This window comes from Lepisma saccharinum, chromosome 5 (assembly GCF_977018435.1).
Source record: "Lepisma saccharinum chromosome 5, izLepSacc3.1, whole genome shotgun sequence".
In the NCBI taxonomy this organism is placed as follows: domain Eukaryota; kingdom Metazoa; phylum Arthropoda; class Insecta; order Zygentoma; family Lepismatidae; genus Lepisma; species Lepisma saccharinum.
The window spans coordinates 10,933,058-10,950,380 of record NC_139233.1 but is presented as its reverse complement, the minus strand read 5'-3'; the positions used below and the strand labels follow the sequence as shown (position 1 = coordinate 10,950,380).

The 17,323-nt window shown below is 40.1% G+C and overlaps 2 protein-coding genes across 2 annotated transcripts in view; both read right to left on the bottom strand.

The window, feature by feature from the left end:
• Window positions 1–8,213, bottom strand: part of LOC145988214 (venom allergen 3-like) — a 34,733-nt gene extending 26,520 nt beyond the window's left edge. The window contains exons 1-2 of the mRNA XM_083123058.1: window positions 8,065–8,213; window positions 76–209 (exon numbers count right to left, since the gene is read on the bottom strand). Coding sequence (XP_082979184.1) covers window positions 76–198 — 123 coding nt within the window. The 5' untranslated portion in view covers window positions 199–209; window positions 8,065–8,213. The remainder of the gene's footprint in view (window positions 1–75; window positions 210–8,064) is intronic.
• Window positions 8,214–9,492: 1,279 nt separating this feature from the next.
• LOC145988213 (venom allergen 5-like) overlaps window positions 9,493–17,323 on the bottom strand; it is a 58,056-nt gene continuing 50,225 nt past the window's right edge. The window contains exons 7-8 of the mRNA XM_083123057.1: window positions 13,966–14,067; window positions 9,493–9,804 (exon numbers count right to left, since the gene is read on the bottom strand). Of these exons, the coding sequence (XP_082979183.1) occupies window positions 9,713–9,804; window positions 13,966–14,067 (194 nt within the window). The 3' untranslated portion in view covers window positions 9,493–9,712. The remainder of the gene's footprint in view (window positions 9,805–13,965; window positions 14,068–17,323) is intronic.

Genomic DNA, 17,323 nt, shown 5'->3' with positions numbered 1-17,323 from the left:
CTCTTATCGCCCCTTTGCCTCCTTGTACAAACTTCACCGCCCTCTATTTCCAAATACCTTTGAACTCGACTGTACCTTATATAAGCACATCGTATGATGAGGACATATGTTGCAGTATTTCGTCTGTGGTGTATTAGTACCATGGACTCTAAGTGACGTTATCCATAGCAAAGCGTAGAAGAATCTTTTCGTAGACATCTGGGTTTATCCTGAAAAAAGAAAGAATTCGCTAGGATGGTAATAATTTAAAAATAACAATCAATATCAATTGCTGCTATTCTTTTAGATTTACATAATCTAAATCATCTTACTGAAAGGTGAAATTCCTACAGAACATTTAACAAAAATACAGTGCAGATGACGCCATATGGAGCCTTTGACTTTCTGCAGAATAATAGTAATACAACCATTGTTGTTATTGATTTGGCGTTTTAAGTCCACTTTATGCACAGTAAGGCTAATCGGGACTGGACCTACATTTTAAAGTGGGATCCGAACCACTGTGCCAAGTGACTCCACCAGTGGCGTAGCGGCCGCCCCCGCAACTCCCGCAATGCGGGAGCCCCCCCCCCCCCCCCCGAGGTATAGGGGTCCCGCAATGTTCTCCCTCTCTCTGCTCCTGAAATTTTATAAAATCCCAGAAATTCAATTATTTACAAAATTATACTTACAAAACAGAATCTGGTTTCCAGTAACATCATGCAACAATCTGTGCTCAGCCAGAGGGTGCCGGGCACTTGACATGTGCCCCCTCCCCTGAAATGCAGAATTAACTTACTTGCTCGCAGATGCCATCGTAGCTACACCGTTTGTGGCAAACGTATACTCTGTTAACTGCCTATAGTTACAGTATCAATCCAGTAGAACTTTCAGTTGCTCAACCAGTCGACGCCTTATTGCTACACAATAAACAATCAAACGTGTTACCAATAGCATTAGTTTTACGTGTGATATTCAAAATTTAACTTTCCACCAAATATTTTCAAGAGGGCCCCAAGCCTTTTCATATTCAAATAAGAGTTGAGATAAATTTCCCATATTGCTCAAATCTGTTACGTGTTACTTCAAAGGGGCCCGAAAACTCAGTAGAAGGTGGGACCCAGGGGCCAATTATCCCTTTTTCCAAAGGGCCATTACACTCTCTTCTGTCTCACAAGGTATACAACGTACGAGTTACCGTATTTGCCAACCCTTTTTTGTACACATTTTTGAGGAAAAAGTTTTATCTAGTGTTGCCCACGGGACGAGACGGGACAGGCTTTTAAAAATTCGAGACGAGACGAGATTGATCATGTGTCCCGAGACAAACGAATATTTTCGAGACGAGACAGCATTTCACAGCATTTCCACGAGACGAGACAGGCCAAAGTCTCGTCTCGTGGGCAACACTAGTTTTATCACTGAATATTATAATTAATTTACGGTTAGTGTTGCCCACGAGACGAGACGAGACGAGACTTTGGTCTGTCTCGTCCCGTCTCGTGAAAATGCCGTCTAGTGCCGTGTCTCGTCTCGAAGGGTTCTGTCCCGTCTCGTCTCGTTTTGTCTCGTCTCGTCTCGTAAAAGTAATGCAGGATATTATGCCAACAAAAGTTAAAACTGGAAGACATCACAAAATAGTATTCCCGAAAGTGGGTAAAACCTTAAAATATTTTGTTCACTGTATAGTGAGAATAAATAAGGTTCGTTAACCATAAGGACATTAATCTAATATATAAAAATGGGTGTATGTGTATGTTTGCTCCGGCATAGCCTAACTCTCCAACCCCTGGAGCGATTTCAACCAAACTTGGTACGCGTATCACTTGAAATCTCGAAAGAAATACTGTGGGGAGTAAGACAGCCCTGGAGGTGGGGGGGAGGGGGTGACATGTAAAAATAATCGAAAACGACCGATATTAGTGTGGAATCCATAGTTTTCGGGGTATCTAAGATGAATAGCGATACTCCTAATGCCTTTCAACTCCAAATTCATCACCTATCGGGATGGGGGTTGAGAGGGAGTGAAAATTAAAATGTAAAAAATTACCAAGATTAGTGTCGAATCCATAGTTTTTGGAGTCACTAAGCTAATTGGTGACATTAAGGATGACCAAACTTAGTACACATATGAACTACACTCTGGAAAGAAATACTGTGGGGGTAAGACACCCCTGGCACCCCTAGGGTCGGGGGTGGGAAGGGGTGACATTTAAAAATAATCGAAAACGACCGATATTAGTGTGGAATCCATAGTTTCCGGGGTCGATAAGATGAATAGGGACACTCCCAATGCCGTTCAACTAAAAAAAAAACCTGGCACCCCTAGGGGTGGGGTGGGAATGGGGTGACATGTAAATATTTAAAAAAAAAAAAAAAAAACTACCGATATTAGTGTGGAATCAATAGTTTTCGGGGTCGCTAAGATGAATAGTGACACTCCCATTGTCGTTCAACTCCAAGACACCTCTGGCACACCTAGGGAAGGGGGTGGGAAGGGGGTGAAATGTAAAACGACCGATATTAGTGTGGAATCAATAGTTTTCGGGGTCGCTAATATGAATAGTGACACTCCCAATGCCGTTCAACTCCAAGACACCTCTGGCACCCCTAGGGGTGGGGATGGGAAGGGGGTGACATGTAAAACGACCGATATTAGTGTGGAATCCATAGTTTTCGGGGTCGCTAAGATGAATAGTGACACTCCCATTGTCGTTCAACTCCAAGTTCATTTTACACTATAGTTAGAATTCAATGTTTTCCTGTTTAATAGAAGATTGGAATAAATAAATACCCGAGCATCGACGGGCAAATCAGCTAGTATTTAATATAATGTTTGTTAATTAACAATAGGTAGATAATGAAACCTACTTTGTTGTTTTTCTGCCTTCAATCAACTCTTTTATCCATCGTACGCTAAGGGAGCTTTCAGACCAAAGCAACAAGCAACAGGCGACAAGCCGCATGGGGAGTTTGCACCGAAGTTTCGATCAACACGAGCCCCTTCCGTATATAGGCAAATATTCACCCCATAGTATGCACTACCAACTAACAGACCGAGGCTACACTATGCACGATATTAAGTTTCAGCGATAAAGAACACGAACACCTTGTCTTATTTCGGTTCGGGAGGTCACATTTACTGAGTGTTCGATTCCAAGCGGTTGCTTGTCGCTTCTCGCCTGTCGCGTGTCGCTTTGGTCTGCAAGCTCCCTTGATAGAGCGTTCAGAACGAAGTGACAAGCGACATGGTAGTTCACATATGACACAGGAAACTTCAGTTTCTTAGCAAGCATTCACAGTCCGAGGCAACATGACGCACGGTATTCAGAAAACAGTCTAATCCGTTCAACACGCAAGCGACAATCGACCCCGAACAGTTTGTTGCGTCGCTTTGGTTGCAAGGTTTCATGTAAGGGAGAGTTCAAACCGAAGCGACACGCGACACATGCTGCTTGGGAACTAGCCCATCAACAGCAGTATTGCACACCGTGGCGGCATGAGACGCCGTGCAAGCCTACGTTCGATTGGTGGAATCTCCAAGCGACACAAGGGTTTCGCACCGAAGTGAAAATAGACACAAGCTCCTTTAGTCTCTAAGCAGGCTTTCCCCACGCACGCGCTACCAACGGATAGAGGCAACACGATGCACTACGTTAGAAAACGGTCAAGTCGGAGCGACACGAAAGCGACAAGTGGCACGTCCCGCTCGTCATGTCGCTTCGGTTCTGAAGGTTATATTTATTACTGAGGGTTCATTTACAAGTGGCAGGCGTCGCTTCTTGCCTCTTGCATGTCGCTTTTCACTTCTTTGACATCAGGCAATATAGATTCTTTACGTCAACGCAGCGTATCTAACTAAAATATATTGGCCTATTACCAGGTTTTTGGTGCGAAATCTTTAGAGTTTGCAACCAGTACTGAGGATTGAGCTGTTGATTTTGAGAAGAGGGGTCGCAATGAATGAACTGTTTGTGCTGGAGAGAATTTGATGACGATTGTCCCCAATAAGGCTGGAAGAGGACCTACACTAAACAATGGCAGTGGCTACCTCCACATCGTTTGGCGCAAGGATGAATGGAAGGAAGCCCTTGGGGTAGCAGTTGTTGAGGAAATTTCAGGATTTTTCAACTGGGCAAATTCGTTACGGGCATCGTGTGGCGAATTATGTTTTGCGAGGGGAATCTTACAGAAATAACTCGAAAGAGCTTGCTAAAGAATCGAAGAAATTTTGGGACATCCAGAAATAGCTATGGAGAAATAAGAGAATGCTTAACCGACGCAAGAAATTAATTAGAAATGAGATGTTGATATGGGCAGTGATAGAAAATACCTTTTCCCAGCGACACGTGCAGCTGGTCGTGCTACTTAGGTTCGGAAATTGACATAGGTTGTTACTTTGGTCTGGTCACTTCTTACTTCGATCTGACCTATGCGACAAACAACACAGGACAGGAGAAAAGCGAGAAGTGTCGCTTGCAAACGAACCAACAGTAATAAATGCAATTCTTTGTGCCGAAGCGCCGCGACAAGCAGGAGAGGTTAACGATCACCCAGGGAAGTTATGCCACAAATTGATTACATTTCCTCACAGAATTCAGTTGTTTTCTTGCTCCAATTTTAGTTTCCATGTCTTCCCTTTTTGCCGAATCCCGTTTCACCCAATTACCCAGTGATGCATTATATCATATTTCCCATGCAAGTAAAAATTTCGGCGAAAGCGGAATTCCCGTTTCGCCGATTATTTTGAAGGGAGGGAATTCTCCCTCCGCTGATAAATGTCATGTTTAAACAGACAGAATGCTTAATAAAACGTTAAAAGGTGAGAGATACCTAGAGAAAATGATTACTGACCGCGAGGGGGTGTGGATGGGGAAATATTACAATTAGCAAGAGAGGTTAATGTCAAAAATCATATCACTTCCTTCCATGAGAAGACTACAAAAATTGCTTCAGGTCCGTTCCTTAGATGGAACTGTTTTATGTGGAATATTCCTTATTTCTTGTGCGGGAATAATCGTGTTGTGAAGATAACAACTATTGTATGTCTCACTTAACTGTTCGGTGTGGTATTTAAGATTTTTCCAGGGGGGGGGGGGGAATTTTACTGACTGTCTAGAGACAGCATGAGATAATGACTTTTTGCCATATAACATTTCCCCCCCCCCCCATGGATAAAATTTATCAAGCCGAGGGGGGATACAAGTACCACCCTGCGCGTTATAGCAGTAGTTTTTTACTTTAAAGGCGTTAAATATATTTAAGCTGTTTCAAGGATAAACAAATAATAAATTTCGTTACTATGAAAAAGCAAACAAAGATCGCAATTTTCGTAATTTTCGTAAGGTTTACAATATTTTTCATAAATTTTCCATTCAAAGAAATTATCGAGAATACTTCTCTCTCACAATATTTTTATACAGATAGATATCTGAATCGGTATTTTAGTAAAGTACTTCTATCTGGAGTACTATTACAGCTTAAAATTACTAAGCTTGAATACATTGAAAAATGGAAGTAATACTGGATTTCGGAAGAGTATAAAAACTAAATAAGATAGCCTTTTTTATGTAATAGACGCTGATTTAGGTCTCCAACGAATATCCTTTACTCCGAGTAAATAAATATTCGCTACTGATTAATTATTTTGTTTGTATTTTTTTCGAGACTTTCACGAGCCGTCTCGTCCCGTCCCGTGTCTCGTCTCGAAAACGAGACGAGACAGGTGGTCAGTCTCGTCTCGTCTCGTGGGCAACACCATTTACGGTATTGCAAATGTAAAGTAATATGTAGGTCTACTTTCAACAAATGACTTACCAAAACATTTCTGTCAAACCAGTTATTTTCCAGTGTGTTACGATTTTCTGATCTACAGTGCTTGAAGTGGAAATTCCTAGCTGTGAGAATGCTTGCTCGAGTTTTGGGATGGAAGGAGGAATCCTTGTGTGGATCAGCAAGGATGGAATGAAATGAGCTGGGGATGCCTAATACCTTTGAAGATACTAATATTCTGTCTTATATCACCAAGTTTAACAGGTTCGAGAATATAACATAAGTCCACATTATGCTCATGGTAGACTGATCGGAATTGAAACTGCAGTTTAAATTTCGAACCGAATTACTGCGCAATATGCCTGAAAAGGCGATCGAACCCGAGACCCCTTGAGAGAATACGTTTTTGTATCTGTTTATGCACTTTACTCGTCGTCTTATCGTTCAGTTTACCGTGGCAATGATAATGAGGGACATTATGACAACGGCATACAATAATAATAACCTATTTCAGCCCTGGTCCCCTATCTTTGCAAAACAATAGGCTACGCTAATCTCTAGAAGATGGAAGTCAGCTTGGTTCCTGTTTACAGTACTACATCTTATTTACATAATACAGTGCAACTCTAGGTTACAATTGATTCTCGGTGAGGTGAGGTAACTTTTTATGGGTCCATGTGGCTCAAGCCCACATAATAATTTTCCTATATTATTATTATATTTTTTATTGTAGTGGCCTGTTCATTGAAATCACTAGGGGCGGATTTCATAGGCACTAAGAACGCCTAAAATTCGCACCTAAAGAGGCAGTATGGAAATTAAAGAAGCACAAAAATAGGCTCCTTTGAACATGAACTTATTTCAATTTTACTTGTCAGCTGCACACTTACTGATTTGATTTTTTTATGTTTTGTTGTATTTATCTTATTTTGCGCCGTATTTATCCTATTTTTGGGCCGACCTCCGCGGTTAACACAGCGCGCTACGAAGCCAGGGGTTCCGAGTTCGAATTCCGGCCTGGGCATGGCTCTTCATCAATCTCATCGTCGCGATTAACCAAAAGCGGCGATAATAACAAAAATCAAATCAAATCAATTCCAAATTTTAACTATTCGCGATGAAGAGGAGATGATAAATGATGCATTAAGTCCCTCTGCAACTCCGACGGATATCTTCACAGCTGGACCAGCTGGACTGTGCGCTTACAAAAGGGTCTTGACTACTTCCTTTACAACATGTAAGCCTCCTATCGCTAGTGGTCTAGAGCAAGGGTGCCAAAATTTCTTTTCATGTGCAGGGGCAGTAAGGGTGAACGAGCGATTGGTGGCAGGTCCCTACATTACACCGAAGATAATGATGAACTGTTTGGACATTTTGTTAATTATTAAATATAATCAACGCTTCAGAGACTAGTTCCGTCTCTGTCTTCAGAGTAGTGCGTTTTTATTATGTGGTTGTACGTCGGTAGTGCCCGAAGGAGTCAACCATGGCGGTAATGCTTGAGAGGATTGTTTAGAGATAGTTGAAGCTCCACCGTGTCTACATACGATTACAAATACAACGAGCGTTGATTTGATTTGCAACTAATTTTCATTTACATATCTCGACTATTTAGTCAATAATAGTTTTCCAATGCAATAGATGACTTAAAATCCATAGCAAAGCCATGGGCGTCGACTTTGTGTGTGGGGGAGGCACTTCACCCCCCCCCCCTCAAAGTACTTCAATGTAACCGAGTACCTTTCTGCTCCCTGAATAATCTATCTTAATTTAGAATTTTTGTTTTCAATAGATATGAAAAAAGTACAGTATATCGAGATTTCTTTCTCCAAACCGAATTTTTGTTCGAGCAAACTTATTTTTCATGCAGTGTTTTAGTTGCTCTAGCGTTTGTGCTTGAGTATCTTCGAATTGACAGTAATATTTTCATTAACTTTTTCTGTGTGCCGTTACACACATAAGGTAAAAATACTCCCTGTACATTGCAACACACCGTGAAGGGATATTGAGGATGTCAAGGTAGGGCACCACACATTCTCGAACATTTGTGGAAGTGGTGTGATCAGCACAATGCTTCGCCCACCTTGAACCCTCACCCATTTCCTTCCGCAAGGTTGCCTACCAGTTCCCATTTAATAGAGGTCATCCAGGGACATTGTTGCTGGAAAAAAATCCTCCTGAAAGGAATCGAATCCGGGTAAGGCTTCCAACCGACTGGACCACACATATACATGCATATACATATAGTTTGTCAATATTGCTCCGCAAAAAGACATGTAAAGTCGTCGGCATTGAGCATAGTTTTTAACTTACCTGGCATTGAACACGTCTTACACAAATACGTGATTCACTATGAAGCCCATGTTCCTTCCCTATCTTTAAGTTGACTAGCCCCGGAAGAAACAAAAGACATAGGTGCTTTCTTCCAATGCCTAGCTTCCAATTGTTCTACTTTGCTAATTAAATTCACGCAACAAAGGAAGAGTTGAGAGAGCTTCGTAATGACAAATGACTGCAGGCGGCGCTAGTTATGCGGCGGATGTAAACTTAATGCTTGCGATAACATACATGCCCTTTGTGATGCAAAATTAAAGTCAATAACTATAGTGCTCCGTTTCTTGGAATGTTCTTGCATGTTTGTGTTCAAAGCAACTCATGTTCTCTACAAACTATACAGAGTATGTAGGAGAATCAAGTCATCAGAACTTTCTTTCGCTGTTACTTTTATCGCACTTAATCCTACTAGATGTTGTTCCTACCGCATTTATTCTAGGACAATTTTGATTGTTTCAGGAGTAAATTTAATTGTGATTAAACCTATTCCTGGACTAAATTGTGATTTCATTATTATCCCAGGAGTGAATATCTCTTTTACACACTCCCAACGCTTTATATAAACCAAATTTTTTGTTAAAAATACATGTAGTTTAAAAGTAGCCGCGGTGGCTCAGTCGATGTCGACCTCCGTGGCGGAGTGGTTAGCACAGCGCGCTGCAACGCCAGGGGTTCCGGGTTCGAGTCCCGGGTAAGGCATGGGTATTTGTGTTTGTCCAAACGTAAAAAACTGAGAATACTGTAAAAATTGAAAAGTGTAAAAGTTGAAAAAGTGTGAATGACGGGGAATACCACCGCGTAGGTGTATTCCTTTATATATATAAAAAAAAGTCGGTAACGCGTCTGACTACCATGCTAAAGGTACCGGGTTCGATCCCCGGCCGGTTCATATCCGGGAACTTTTCTAACGATGGAAGCGGCCCCGGCGCCCACCCAGCGTCGAATGACATGGGTACCTGGGGGAAACACTGGGGGGTAAAGGCGGTCAGGGGCGTGATGCTGATCACATCACCCCCACTCACGACCGGATCAAGAAAGTGTGGGGCGTTACCCCCACACCCCCTATACGCCTTCATGGCGTGGTGCTATCCACAGGGGAGCACTTTACCTTTATGAAGTTTAAAAACGATTTTAGAATATATCTTTAACTTTGTATTGACTTACTTATGTTCCATGTATGCAGTGGCGGCGATTGGCTTCCAAAACGAGGGGGTAAGGTGCCAAAACTGGTGGGGCAAAGATACTATATTTCCCTTTGTATATGAGGTTTAGCATAGTGCGTGCGCAAAAGTGGCGAAAGTTGGGGGGGTAACTGCCCAACCTTGCCCCCCTAATCGCCGCCACTGCATGTATGATCTCTATGTCACGATGTCACATGTTACGACGGGGTAAAAATAATTAAAGTACTGAATTAAGTGTTTGTTATATTTTGTGAATAATAAGAGACGCTGGCTACAAAGTTAGTTTGCACTTCACATTTGGATCAGGGATTCAAATGAGAATTAAGACTCTTATTAAAGTTTATTAAGTACAAACGTGAATCTCACAAAATATTTTTAACAGTAAATGTTAACTATAGGCAAGCTGATTTGAAGAGTGTTTTGCGTTTTTCTGCTGCTTGAAGTCATCAATTAGGAATCTGCATTCGGAAGACCTTAAAGTTCCCATTAGCCATCGGCATGGAATTTTGGGCCCACATTTTCTCGAAAGGAGCCCACACTGGAAAGAAACACATTTTACATCATAAATAAAAAGTATTGACGAATATAATATTACATTAGCTGAACGTATTCACCCACTTACATGTTCTCTTTTCGCACTTAATCCTACTAGATGTTGTTCCTACCACATTTATTCTAGAACAATTTTGATTTTTTCAGGACTAAATCTAAGGAAGTGTACCTTATAGATCGCGACCATTACAGGTATATTGGCAGAAATTCAAAACTAAAGAATTTTACGACTTTATTTCTTGTATTTTTCTTCATTTGTGTCGCCCATGTTCCTCACGGGATCCTCTAAAGCATAATGATTCATACCATCCTCTGGCTTGAAATCGGAAATTTTCATTTTACTTCGACTTCGCACAGCTTCATTTTTCAGCCACTGGTTCTGTGTGATTGCCATTATGCCAGTGGCCTTATTCGATTGCAGTTTCCGTTCGCCAATTTGTCCTTGGATTGGATTCATTCGGCGTCAGAACCTGATAACAAGTTCACTTGTACCTTCATTCATCCTCATCTTCTGATCATCGTCATCAAAAAGAGTGCATCTTCGATTGGAGCTCATCCCGGACCCTTCCTTCATTTTGTGGAGGCACAAGTGGTTCGGTTCCTACTTTAAACTGTAGGTCCAGTCCCGAATGGCCTAAATGTGCATAAAGTGGACTTAAAACACCAAATCAATCAATCAATCAATCAACCCTTCCTTCATTCGACTGTTCGCCTTTGGTCTAGTAGTTCCAGTTCGTCAGCGGTCTAGCCAGATCGCAATAGCACTCTGGCTCAAATGACCTCAACTCCAATCGAGTGACCGCTCATAGCTACCCTCGGCCTCAGCCATCACTGGCCAGATAGCTCTCGGACCACATGGCCTCTTCTTCGAAAGGTCAGTTTCCCCTGTGACCTCACTGTGTTACTGACCACCAGATAGGACTCGGCCTCACGAAAGCAGATCTTAGGATCTCAGTCGACATTAGCATCTGATTGTCAATTCGCACTTAGTCTCACACGATCTCAGCAATTATCGCTTTGCCATTGGCCTCTTTCCAGCTCAGTATCCGATACTCAACCTCTAGGGCCGGTTGTATAAACATCACTAACTAGAGATCAGATTTGACCTACGATCCGTGAGTGAACTAAGTTCAAGCTTCTATCATGTTGTATAAAGCAAATTGTCGATTTGTCGATCTTAGATCAAATCCTGATCTTGGGTCAAAGAAATGCGTTTGGCAACGTGGCAAATCCAGACATGTCGCTAGCGTGCCTGTGATGTTGCCAATTGTCCAACACTGAACAGCAAACATTTTAAAGTCGGTTTCGGCAAATGTATGTATTTAATATTTGAATAAAGAATAAATCTGAGGTGCTGGACGTAGTAAATATTCGAACATTTTGCAAATTTAGTAAAATCACGTAAATTGGATACTAAACGGCCATTTATTGCTTGTGCGAGTTCCACGTGGATGATTTGTCATTGACAACGAAAGCAATTATCGGTTCTCGGTTGCAAAGGCGAGAAAATATGCTTGCATAAATAGATTTCTTTTTAATGCTAAAAAGAGATATAACAACTTTCTTATACTCGGATTTGGAGCTATTGTTCATGTAAGGAGATTTTTATTATATTTATTTTGTGATTACACGATAACGTGTTACAGGTGGACCATTAGTTCCTGTAAGTAGTATACGGAATTTTCCTTGCACTTAATTGAAGAACCTACGTTGTGACATGTAAAATGTGTTTGCGTTTTCCCGAATGGAAAGAAATATTGAAACAACAATCGCGTTTGTCCTCTCGGATGTAAATTATGCCCAAAACAAATAATATTCGAAATAAAATATGTGTTATTTATATATCGGGAGAAGAGAAAGCTTTACCAACTAAAATGCAACGTGCTCGGTTCATAAGCAGTAGATATATACACTACAGCCAAAGTTATATGCTCTGTTCCATTCTGCGGACAAAATGGAATTGCAATAACACTTTGCTGGATGCAGTAAAGCGAAAGGGTAATATTTTTATATTCCCTATTCATCCCAACGCAAGTTTTACAATGATATCAACAAGAAAACTTAAGCGGGTCATATTTTTTTTCTGTTTGTATCATCACTCGATTGTTCTCAAATTACTTTTCTCTGATCGTGCAATTAAACAATGTTACAATATGCTCTTGCAGTTATTTAAGGCAAATTTCAAGAAAAAATACATGGTATTTGAAATAGTAAATAACAATGACACACGATATATGGAAAGAAAGAAAAATGGAAGAAATATTTATCATTGTTCACCTCGTTGTGCATGCTTCTTCTTTATTATTATGGAAACAGGATTTTATGAATTGATTCTCCCGTTTTGCCGCATACGTTCACTTGCAACACATTTTACAAGCAAATATTCGTTAGTACAGCCCATGGTACAGCCATGTTACAACAGCTGAACTACGGTCAATATCTGCTGATCGGAGAAAAATCGCGGGTCAACTTTGATCGCAGATCGCAGGGACTTAATCTCAGTTCAACTTTTATACAACACAAAATCAGAGTTCAGCGTGACTGCAGATCAATTTCACTGGCTAATCGAGGATCAACTGTTTTATACAATCGGGCCCTAATGAACTCAACCATTGGTCTTCAGTTTGCCTTGGGCCTAAGTGCAATCACTCGACGTCAGCTTTCCATTGCAGTTCGCCCCTTGTAACCATCTTCCCTGGTCTGATTCACCACTAATCTCTTATCTTTACATTCTTTGTCCAGACTCAGTTCATTCTCCAACCACAGCTTTATCGGACTCATATGGTACAAGCCTCCGCAGTTCGTCCTCTGATCGGCAGTTCAAAAATTCCTTCCGGCCTTACTAAAAGTCACGTTGTTTCAGCCATAGATCGTCTGTACGTCCTTGGCCTTAACCGATCATCATTTACTTCGGCCTTCAATTTTCGACTATAGAGCAACCACAAGGAAAAAAACCTTGGACGAAAAGTCCCCGCGCAGCTTTCCCTTCTTCCGTTCAGCTCGGACCATAAGGAAGCACTCTCCCCCTCCCCTACACGCGGGAGTGCGGTGCACAGGAGTCGCCGGTCTGCGCAGTTTTCTTTGCTTGTGGTTCCACTATACCAGTTAACCCGTCGCTCAGCACTGATCGCCATCTTACCATGACCTTGCTCAGCTTGCACAACCTCGTCGACGGTCAAAAGGATTCTAGCCTCCTATCGCCTCGCCCTTAGGTTGTAAACTTCTTACCGTTCAATACCCGGTGGTTCCGGATCCCAATTTAAGCCGTAGGCTCAGTCCCGATTTGCCTATCTCTACAAATTCCTCAAGGGTTCCTCATACTTATCTTCCAAACAAGATTTACCAATCTGGCCGAAATGATCTCAAACACTGATTACCTGTTAGACTCGACCTTTATCGTCAATCATCAATTCGTCTGTCATCATCCGATCGAACATCAGGTCCCTCTGCGGACCTCCGTGGGGAGAGTGGTTAGCACAGCGCACTACGACGCCAGGAGTCCCAGGTTCGAATTCCAACCTGGGCATGGGTGTTCTTTGAGATTGCCCCTTCATCAATTTCATATAATCACTCATCCTCTTCTCGATTAGTCAAAGCTGGCAGAAAAGCGAAACAATATAACAAAAATAAAATTACTATTTTGAATATTTTACCTTGTTTTTCTACCTCGTAATGTTAAGATGAATAGCTATTCTATGTCCGAGATTTGCTTCATTTTACTTCGCATTTTGTGCAACTTTTGGCTAATTTGCAAAGTTGGAGATGAGTGACGAGAAATTGATGAATGGACACTCCAAACATTCATGCCCAGGCCGGGATCCCAACCAGGGACCCCTGGCGTCGTAGCGCGAATTCTTTGTTCGATTGTCATATATTATGTACAAACACATACTTATGTACAAACTATATAGTAGCACTAAAATAATAAAATATAATGTTTTATAAATAGCACAGAAACTATTGCATTAATGTACGCACGAATATTATGCACGTAAAAGGTAACTAGTCTAAGCACCACGGCTCACGTGTACATGATTTTTTACATTTTTTATTATGTCCCTCCGACTTCCTCACTTCTAGCCTTCACACTTATCCTTTATTTATTTCACTTGCATACATATGTGCGTATACGTCACGGTTTACTTACTATTCTCCATACCGAAGAAATCTCCCCCAAATTGGTTTTCCATCACGTCAACATCCCCTCTGTTTCCTTGCTTTTGGGTTTTCTTATCAGGATTTGTAGAAGCTGGAAAATGTAAGGGCTTGTGAGCATATAAGTATAAACAGAAAACGATTCAATAATGACGACACAATATTAGAAATTAAATTTTCGCCACGATGAGCCAAAAATTAAAGAAAACAACAAAAACAACCAGTCATTTCTAAAAATATATATTTCATATATATCATCTCTGACCGTGAGTCTAGACGCCAGAGACTCGTTAGTCTGCTAAATGCAGTTGAAGATGTACTACAAGAAAACACTCGTAGCATTGACGTCCGGTAGTGAAAATTACATGTTTCACATGTGTAAATTCAGTTCAATGGTAAGTCATTGAATTAATTACTAAAAAGTACTGATAATTACAAGTAAAATTAGTATAGGTTTCATTAAAAATTTCAATTTCAAGCAGGTTTTTTGCGACACATCGCCATTCTTGTAAAAAAAATGCCGTGTTTGCTCCTTCTGCAAATGGTCAAGCCATATAACTAAAAATCTTGATCTCAACTTGAAAAATATGATAATTGCTTAATTTACTCTAGGGTAGACAGAATAAATAATATTAATTACCACGCATTACTATTAGTGTTTGAGTAGTTGGTGTGTAAAGAATTATAGCCCATATAAAGAAATATTAGCAGTGTTGTGATAGTGAATTAAGCAGGTACCGAAGAGAAATTGGATCACAAAAATGCAGTGTAAATGGCGTGGAAGGAGACTATTGATGACAAGGAAGTGGGCTGAATATATTGGAATTTTGTTCATGGAATGTGGTAGAGATATTCGGTGTGTTTAAATCATTGTTTATATTGCAGTAGAAGAAACTATATTAGTTCATGAACATAAGAAATATTTGCAAAACATTATACGGAAAAATATTAAGTTCTTTCAGCACAGGAGTTTCAATTGTCTGTAGATTTGGGAAATTTATCGTCCAGATGATATAATTAAAAAATATTTTATATACTTGAAAAATATCGTTCAGGCGATAAACTGGAATCGTCTTGCTTCCTTTCTAAAAACATCTATCACTTTTTTTATGTACTTTTTCACAATGAACAATGAGGCCACAATCTACTGTTCTAGATGTTTTTTTATCCATGTTTTTACGTGCCGAAGGATACTGTAAGAAATAAAGTAATAATTCAAAATGACAGGGTGTGAATTATCAGGGTGAGGAGACTTCAGGAAATGATTTCTCGACTTTTCGTAATCCCGAACAGTCGAGAAATTCCAAAGGATCTTATTAAAGAGAGGTCAATCCTTGATATTTTATGCACTATAAGTGTGTGAAATTTCTTGAAATTAATAGTTTTTATCCCAGAAGTGCAAAAACATTCATTTGAAAGGGAAATAATGTGGACAATTCAAGATTGTCACCACATCAACAAATTTGGAAAACTTCCCGTCCCGAGAATTTCCCATCCGCACACCGTCTCTTGTGAAAACGTTCTCTCGTTATTTTGTTGGACATGGCAGTTAACTGCTGTAACTAACAGCCTGCAAATCGCCGAAAACAATATTCTTTGTAATAAAATATGACTATTGCAATTTCACTATTCGAATTACATGAACTTTTTCCAGATATCTCATGTGGACGCCCATGCTAATGATCCATTTGGTGTTAATGTAGATTTTTCATTGCAACTTACAAATGGTTATACTCGTTTTTATCAAATGTTACTGCTCTTAAACGTTAAACCTCAGTTTATGCATGCAAAATGTGCCACGAGCAATGATTCGAGGGATACTGGAAACGGTTGTAAATATTGTTGATAAAAGTGCATGACACACAAACTTTTTTATAGAACATTGTTACCAGTTTTATTGTAATGTGTCGAAAAAAACTGACTGGTAATATTGTTTCCCGTAGTGAAAGGATATTTGTGATATGAATGGCTTATGGAGTTCAATTTAAAAAATAGATGTAGTAGAGGACAATGTTGCAAACAACTGTTCTTATTGACGTTTTTCTTGATGAGGATTCATTTTTGCGCTACGAAACCTCAAAACAATGGACATTTTTACTTTGTACGTTTGTAGCACAGATGCAATGTTGCCACGGAAGGGGAGCAAGCCCTCCCTGGAAAATGAATCGCAACTTAAGTGATATATTTCACACCTATAGTTTCATTTCAATCACAGTAATTTATGTTCGTTGTTAGAAAGGCGTTGTAGGAACTTGGTAACTTCAGACTGAAGGAATGTTTTTTGAGGAGGCAACACCATTATGACGGAAAACATTCCTTGTTTGCCTCCCCCTGGAAAAATTACCTTGCTTGCCTCCCTTTGAAAAAATCCTGCGGACCGTGCATGAGTGTTGCCACATAAATTAATATTTCCTGTCTGAGAACTATGAACTTGTTGAGAAAAACGCTGAAGGTGAATACTGTAACGTGTAGCAGTGTTCACGTTACAAAGATGTATATAAACTTAATATTTTTCTTTGTTTGGTACTTATAAATTTTATGTGTTAATGTTTAATTACCAAGGAATGTGGAACACACCTCGTATATAAACTATATATCCTGATGTTAAATATAAGTTCAAAGAGTTTGTTTCTTTCTGCCAGCAAGCTGAGCTGGAATTTCATTATCGGTGACAACAATGCGAGAAAGCAATCGCTATTGTGTAGAAGCCAGGCAGACTCAACTTTATGAAAACGTTGTCACCGGGAAAAGACGAAAGATTAGGCTGTTTTTCCCACGCTATATCTGTCGTGTCCCTTGGCGGACAATAATTTAACTAATATCATATTAATCCCTGATTCTTTTACTACAAGACGGTGTAATCAGAATTTAGTTACGTTAAGGTAAAAGAAAGTTATGCCCGCGCAAGACAAAACCTGTATTTAAATAATTTTTGCTTAACATTTTGACGTTGTAAATTTTCTTTCTTTTCTTTGTTGTCTTTTCGCGTGGCCGTTGCAGGGAGAGAGGGGAGTTGGAAGAAGCCTTACTCCCTAGTCAAATTAAATGCTCAGTGTAACAATTAAAATTATATTGCATATTTAATATTCACAAAAGGTTAAAAATAGTAATTTCTGCATGTAGCTAATTATGTTCCTCATTGATATTTTATTAATATGTATTTTATTATAATGTAAAATTGATGTTAAGATAAAAGTTGGTAAATCCTTCACGGCACCAAGAAATCCTATATAAGCAACAAAGCTCGGTGGCCCGTGGCCTATTGTATTCGAACTCCAGATAAATACGGAACTCGTATTACCGTCTTTTCTTTTCACACCCGTATTTCTGCGCTTACTTCCACGTCGCTA